At 57.8% G+C, this 7,493-nt stretch overlaps 1 protein-coding gene across 1 annotated transcript; it reads left to right on the top strand.

The window, feature by feature from the left end:
- The first annotated feature begins 2,478 nt into the window (after positions 1 to 2,478).
- On the top strand, positions 2,479 to 6,004 carry ARHGDIA (Rho GDP dissociation inhibitor alpha). Its single transcript, XM_025895169.2, has 5 exons — positions 2,479 to 2,718; positions 3,028 to 3,111; positions 3,586 to 3,662; positions 3,830 to 3,893; positions 4,328 to 6,004. The coding sequence occupies exons 1-5, from the start codon at positions 2,529 to 2,531 to the stop codon at positions 4,525 to 4,527; spliced, it is 615 nt and encodes a 204-aa protein (XP_025750954.1). The 5' UTR covers positions 2,479 to 2,528; the 3' UTR covers positions 4,528 to 6,004.
- The last annotated feature ends 1,489 nt before the right edge of the window (positions 6,005 to 7,493 follow it).

The following is a 7,493-nucleotide window of genomic DNA, read 5'->3' as shown; positions in this document are numbered from 1 at the left end:
TGGCTGCGGAGCTGCTGCGGGTTCGGTGCCAGCCCCGCGTGCCCATGGAACCGATTTGCATCCCGGGTGCAGCACTGCTGGAGGCCTTTCTGCTTCTGCAGTTGTTTGTGGGCGCATGGAGCTTCTCGCACCCTCGGTCTGTCTCTGCACAGCTCATCGCGTAGGTGCACTGCAGGTCGGGGTTATGTCAGAGCAAAACGGAAAACAAAAATCCTCCGTGCCCGGACTGCTGAGTCCCCGCGGGGCAGCAGCGCATCCCCATGCTCCTAGAGTTCTTCCTGCTAGGGGCAGGGATCTGGCGGGGTGAGAGGTCCCTGGGATGCTTTTACGAAGCGACTGGTGCAGCAGCGGTACCTGGGAGTGCCCAAATTCCGCGCAAATTCCCGAGGGCAGCGCCTGGCCTCGGAAAGTGTCAGCGAGGTTCCCGTCCCTCCTGTGCGGGTGTGTCCTCCTGCTCCGCTGTACTGCCCTGAGAACCATCCGAGCTGTCCCTGTGGAGCAGCCGGGCCGAGTTGGGCCGTTCTGGCTCCCAGTACTGGCAGAGAGAACTGGGACTAGGCTGGGATAGGGCCCTGCAGAAACGATTATTGCTGGATTGCATTCCAGCCAAGTTCTCCGGGTGGCTGTGCAGGCTTTCCCTGCGCCACAGGGGAAGAAGGAAGGGTGGAGACCGCTGGAATTGGCGCTGCTGCGTGTCCAAGGCTGCGCCGAGGCCCGATGGACATCGGAAGCCGATTAGCTCATCTGAAGAGACTCTGACTAACGCTGCATTCCTGGGGCCGTGGGATCGGGATCCCGGGGTGTGGAGTCGCTGGTTCCCACTGTCCTCCTGGACTCAAGCAGGGATATTCCTGGCAGTTTTCCTGCCTGGCAGGAGGTGGGGTTCCTGCATTTGCTGCTGCAGCTCCTCTGAGAATACGGGAGGAATTGCTGGCTTGAGGGAGTAGTGAAGGCAGAGTGCAAATTCCCAGGTGGGAAGAGATTCGGCCTCCTGCTGCCTCCTGCAGGCTCCTGTGACCCTGCGGATCCGCAGAGTGGAGGGTGCTTGTGGATGCTCACCCGTGAAAGGGTACCCAGCACTGGTGGGGATACAGGGGTGGGTGCTGGTGGATGCTCTGACAGGTGTGTGGTTAGTGTGCTCTCACAGAGGGCTCAGTCACAGAATTTGGGAGTCAGCAGGAATCTGGGACTCGGGACTTCAGTTCTGTAAAGCTGAAAGTCCATCACTTCCGCTTCCTGGAAGCTGCAGGTGTCCTCTGAGCAAGGTGTGGGAGTTAGCGTGACCTGTGGTGCCTGGGAGGCGGAATCTAGCCCGGAGGAGAGCCCAAGGACAGAAGGAGGGGAAATGGAGCAGTGCAGGGTGTGTGAATGAGTGTTTGCTTAGTGCTTCTGGGAGTCCTCAAGCCCAACAACTGTTTGGGAGAAGTGCATGAGGGAAGGGACTGGGTCTGATACGGAGACATTGGGGTGAAATCAGTTGCTCATGTGTGACATGAGATTAAATGTCCTTTTGAAGACAAATTTCCACAGCATTCAGTGTGAGGATGTTGGAGGATGCCATGTGGAAGGGCCAGCTGTTTGCTGTTCTGTGCAGGGGTAGTGCCAGTGGCTGTGGGAGCTGCAGCTGCACAGGTACAGCAGGACAAGTTCCTGGTACAGACGCATGTGCTGTGCAGGGCCAGAGCCCTGGTATGACCCCGTGGTGTCCCATTGTCCCCCCGGTGCCTTTCTAAAACTGTGCCAGACTGTTCTGCATCTTTAGAAAGTCCAAGTTGATATTTGCATTAGGATGACCCTTCAGACAGTGTGCCCTGTGGAACACCAGGAATTCCTGAGGGTGTCACTGATTTTTACTGAGAATTTTAATGGGGTGTTGGCATCACCTTTTCCCAGCCCTCAGTGCAGCTGGGCATTTCCTGGGCAGAGTCCTGAGCAGCTGAGCCGGGCTCTGCACCTTGTTTGCTCCATTGCTTGTTTCCCTGGTCACGTGTGCCGCAGATCCTTGGAAAGGGCTGAGCCAGGTGTCTCAACCTACCCACCGAGGCAACTGGCACATAGCACTGACTTGACTGAATTACAAACCATGAGTGCCAGATCCCAGCAGAGGCTCCCAGCATTCATGCCAGTGATGGGACAGGGGCCTATTCTTAGCTGGAATCTTGTGTTATGGAGAGCATAACTGGGTTTATTCTGGAGTCGGGTTTATTTTGGGCTCAGGTTTATTCTGGGCTCGGGTTTATTCCAAGTGAAAGCCTCACCTAGTGGATCTTGTGGAGGAGAGTGTTTTCACTATGGCTTTGGGGTATTTACCTGTTCCAGCTCACAAACAAAGCACTGAGATTGAATTTTTCCTCCCTCTTACCTGGGCCTCCATGAGCTGAAGATGAGACCTGGCCTCTGGAGGGTTCTGCAGGTGCTGGAGGCCCCTGGCAGGGTTGTGTACTCCTGGGGACAGCGGGAGCCTGTGGAGGGTGTTCGGGGCAGTCACACCTCTCCTCCTCCCCTCAGTGTGGGTTGTGCGTGTGAGGATGGCAGAGCAGGAGCCAACAGCAGAGCAGCTGGCCCAGATTGCAGCTGAGAATGAGGAGGATGAACACTCTGTCAACTATAAGCCACCTGCCCAGAAGAGCATCCAGGAAATCCAGGAGCTGGACAAGGACGATGAGAGCCTGCGCAAGTACAAGGAGGCGCTGCTGGGAGCCGTCACCGTGAGTGCAGGTGAGCCCTGAGACGTGTCGGTCCCCTCCAGCCTCGTTCCTGCCTCCACCTGGGAGCTGTTCTCCCAGCTCTGTTTGGGCAGGAGCACAGCTGGGAGCACAAAGCTGTGTCTTGCTCCCCCCCAGAATGGGACTGACGGGTGGGGGTGGCCTTCAGGGGCACTGTGGGCTGGGTGTGGTGCAGCAGGAGCCCTGACCCTCACAGAAAGAGAGGTTGTTCTCCCACTTTCAAGAAATGCCCTGGAAGGAAAAGGAGCCCTGTTGGACGGTGTCAGGACAGGTGTTTAACAGCCTTTTCACTTGTCTCTAGATCCCAATGCTCCAAATGTGGTGGTGACCAAACTGACGCTGGTCTGCACTACTGCTCCGGGCCCCCTGGAGCTGGACCTGACAGGTGAGCTGGGAAGGAATTCCAGCCCTGCTCCCAGGCAGAGCTGGCAGGAGCACTGGTGGCAAGGTGGGCGAGCCCTCCTGTGTCAGAAATGTGGGTGCTGGAGGCAGAGCAGAGCAAGGTGCCTGGGCCCTGGGGCGTTCTGCACCTGGAGCCTGGCACTGGTGCCACAGCACCTGGGTGCTTTGTGGAGGTGTGAGGGGCTGGATGGGGCAGGCCGGTTCCTCCAGCCTGCATGGTGGCAGCTTTGAGATGGTGACAGCCTTGGGGAAAACGTCTGCAAAGGAACACTCTGGAATTAACTGAATGGTTGTGCTACAGTGTCCTGTTGCAGGGCATTGCTCACCCGGCTACAGCAGCATGGAGGGCCCTGCAGTGAGGGCCACTCCCTGCTCCTGCTGCTCCTACCCTGGCTGCTTGTGCCACAGCAAAACACAGCACAGAGGGGTTCTGAGCAACCCTCTCCCTTCTTCACAGGTGACCTGGACAGTTACAAGAAACAGGCGTTTGTGCTGAAGGAGGGCGTGGAATACCGGATAAAAATCTCCTTTAGGGTGAGGATTCCGATCTGGGAACCGACCGAGCGGGTCACCGGATCCCGGCCCGGGGAGCACCTGCACCCCGAAAGGGGGAATATGCTGGGGGAATGGGCTCCTTCTGCGGGCAAGGTGGGCAGTGTGAGTGGAGATGTCCTGCCCAGCCCCTGCTTCTCTCTCTACAGGTGAACAGGGAGATTGTGTCAGGGTTGAAGTACATCCAGCACACGTTCCGGAAAGGCGTAAAAAGTAAGTGCTTCTCCGTGACTCAGTGCTGCCTGGGGTGAGTGAGGGCTTCCTGCACGTCCCACTGGTGTGACAGGGGCTGCCTGGCAGCTCCTCATGAGAGGGGACAGCCCTTGGTGCTGCTGGGCCCGCGGAGCTGTGTGGGGGTCTCTGGGCCTGCAGTGGCGGGGCAGCTCATGGTCTCGGCTGCACAACATGGGATCCCCCCTGAGCACAGGGGATCCCTCTGGGCACGGCAGATGACAGCTGACAGTGGTGCTGGGGGGTCGCTACCCGCAGGAGGGGCTGTTCCTGGAGAGAATGGAGCTCTGAACATGTTCTCAGAGCTGTTCTGTGGATTGTTGTGGCAGTGACAGACCTTTTGTTTGCTTTAGCCTTGCCCCAAATGCAAGGGAGGCTCCTGAACAGCCTCCATACACCACTTTTTCTCCTTCTAGTTGACAAGACCGAATACATGGTTGGGAGCTACGGCCCCCGAGCAGAGGAGTATGAGTTTCTGACCCCCATGGAAGAGGCCCCAAAGGGCATGCTGGCGCGGGGCAGCTACAACATCAAATCCAAGTTCACAGATGATGATAAGACTGACCACCTGTCCTGGGAGTGGAACCTGACCATCAAGAAGGATTGGAAGGACTAGCCCTTCCTGAGGCCAAACCCCAGAGAGCGTGAATCAGACAGTGGCTACCGTAGAATTCCCCCCCGTACCAAAGTGCTGACATTGGAACCCTCTTACCTGTCGTCCCTGTTATCATTTGACCAGAGAGCTCAGTTTTGTATGTGCCCCCTCCCCAGAGAATCGCCGAGTGCATTGACCAAACCATGCTGTCTGCATCTGGTCTCCAGCTGCCCGTCCTGGGGCTGTGCTGCCCCAGCACCAAGAGGAGCGCCCGCTCCCTCGCCAGGCCCTTTCTTCTTCCCGCCTTCCTTTGTCCAGAAGGTGCCGAAGGGGAGAGGCTTCTGTTAGGATCCAGTGCTTGGCTTTCCTGTGCACAGCTCAGGGTAGCTACTGCCTCCAAGTAGCTGAAGAATTTTGGTGCCAGGCAGCTGTCGAATAGGTTTATTGGCTTAAGTCATGTCTGCCTGCCCCTTCTGCTCTGTCAGAGTCCTGGGAGCACTGGCAGCTTCATTTGTGGATGTTCCCTGTAACCATGATGCCTTAAATGTGTAACACGTATCCTCTAGGGAGGGGGCCCCGCCCCAGTTACACTTTTTAAATGCCACCCGCCCTCCCCATCCGTTGGCATGGGCTCAGCTTGGTCATGCCCCTCATGGGTTATTAGGAAAGATTCATAACTTCCCGCTTTGCTGCTGGTCCGTTCCTCACCCGAGATGGGACATCTCCAGAGGGGAGGGGGTGTGACATGCTGGGTGACACCTGGCCACCCCTCACAGCACCCTGAGCAATGGCCTGGCCAGGCCCCGGCCCAGCCTGCGCTGAGTCCTGAGCTCTCTGGGTGCCCCCGTGGCATGGAGGGGGCTGCAGGGCAGGGGGGTTGGGGATCACCAGTGTTGCCATCACCTCACACTTCTCATTGCAGCCCAGGTAGCTGCAAAGCACTGAAATTCCAGGACAGCACCTGCCCTCCTGGCTGTTTTGGGCTGAGGGTGGACGAGTCTGTCTCTGCAGCTGCTCCTGATGCGATCAGCAAAGAGCTTGCGATGGACAAGTGTTCCAAAGCGGTTAATGCCTTATGTATCTGTTCTGCCTTTAAAATCTGTGCCTGGCCTGTCAGTAGTTATTGCCTTGACACTCGGCCCCCCGTGCCTGCTGCAGACCTGCCGGCCTCCACCCTCAGCTGCGCGGCCACAGCGCTCGGGGCGAAGGAGCCCCCGGGGCCCCGCGAGTCCCGGGGAGCTGGGCAGGCACACGCCAGCTCCGCAGCCTTCTGATTTGGATCTACCACGTTGAGGTCATACTAGAACTGGGACCAAGTACATGTGGCTTTCTCGTAGCTACGTCTTTGCCTCTAACTCCCCTCACCCTGCCCCTAGAGAGGTTTTTGTTAATTTTGATTTGGTGCGTATTGTCTGTAAGTCCTAGACCCGGGTTAACAGGTTTGGAATCATCGTCTGCTTCTCCTTTTATGACAGTTAAATAAAGTCTTTGAACTGACTGTGTGCTGTCCATGCTGGGTCTTTGGCAGGAAGTGGCCAAATGGGATTTCTGCGAACACCTGGAGTTGGAGAAGACCACGACCCCTGGGCTTGCTGGAATGTGAAACAGGATCTGGGACAGCCCTTGCCAGAGGAGGAGGGGCCCTGTGGCATTGTGTGTGCAGGATCTGTCCCTTGCTGTTTACCCTGTTCTGCATTGCTGACAGTGTGAGGGATTGAGGGATGGGAGTGTGGCGGGCTGTGAAAACAGGGGCCTCTGAGTGGGTCTCTTGCCAGTGGAGCAGCAGGCAAGCTCTGTGGCCTGCTGGCACTGTGCCTGCTCTAACTGCAGGAACTAAGGGAAATTCCTGTGCAGTCACAGGAATGAGGGAGGTGTTTGAGAGAACACAGTCCAGGGGAGGCAGTCCGATAAGAGCCCGCGGATGTTTACAGAGCGTGGCATGTTTGTGTTAAGGATAAGAACAGTGTAGCTGTGAAAAGCTCTTTACAGAATCCACGGTGTGAGAGAAGCTGCTGGAGGGGGCTTGGCCTTGCTCCTGGTCAAAGACTCAAAAGGGTAACAATTTTGTAGGCTCTGTCTTGTATTTGGAGCTCACAGCACAGGCCCTTCCCTGGGCCCAGGAAAGCTGCTAAAGGAGATAATGGGACTGGGAACAGGCAAGGGCTGAAGGCAGCAGCCTGGGCTGGGCAGGAGCTGGTGTGTGGCCAGTGCCCACTCCAGCAGACACGTGCTGCTCGTGCCACTCCCTGTGGCCAGTGGTGCCCAACCGCGTCCCCCTGGCCCTCCCCGCGGTGTGGGGCCTTGGAGGGCAGCGCAGGAGTTGCAGGAGGGAGAAGGGAACTGACACCCTCAGCATGTCAGTCAGAGCGAGCCCAGATGTGCCGATAGCAGGAACAAAGGCCCCCTGGGCTGGCCCCCAACAGCCGCTCTGTGGGCAGGTCAGGGGAGCACCCGGCTGATGCAACCCAGTGCTTTGGCAAGGATTTCCACACCCGGGGTGTCAGGGCTTCCGTTGGATCGTTTGTGCCATGGTGGGAGGCCTGGAGAGGCTGGACAGCTGTGCCATGCTCTGTCTCTGGGGATTCTCTGCCTGTGTGTTCCCTTGCATGTTGTCCCTGCTGTCACTGGGCTCTCCTGCCTGGTGTGAACCCACAAATGTAGCTCCAGTCACAGGCTGGGTGGGATGGATGATTAGCCTAAATTGTGGCTCCCAAAGTAAAGCCTCATCCCCTTCCAGGTGACACACCCCACGAATTGGCCAGAGGTTGCTCAGGAGCAGCCCGGGCTGTTCCCCTTGTCCGGTGCTGCAGCAGCTCCCTCTGACACCGCAGCAGCTTCCACCTATGTCTGCCCAAGGCAACTGGGAGAACTGGGGCCAGGGAGGGACACGAACCGAGGTGCTCCAGGCTATGGCCCCCAGCCCGAGGGGACAGGCCCTGGGGTGGCCGGGATTAACGCAGGATTCTATGTGGCAGCTGCTGACTCTG

This window comes from Manacus vitellinus, unplaced genomic scaffold (genome assembly GCF_001715985.3).
Source record: "Manacus vitellinus isolate BGI_N305 unplaced genomic scaffold, ASM171598v3 scaffold_24_pilon, whole genome shotgun sequence".
Lineage (NCBI taxonomy): Eukaryota > Metazoa > Chordata > Aves > Passeriformes > Pipridae > Manacus > Manacus vitellinus.
Note: the sequence above shows the minus strand (reverse complement) of the source record. Positions and strands in the feature narration are given on the sequence as shown.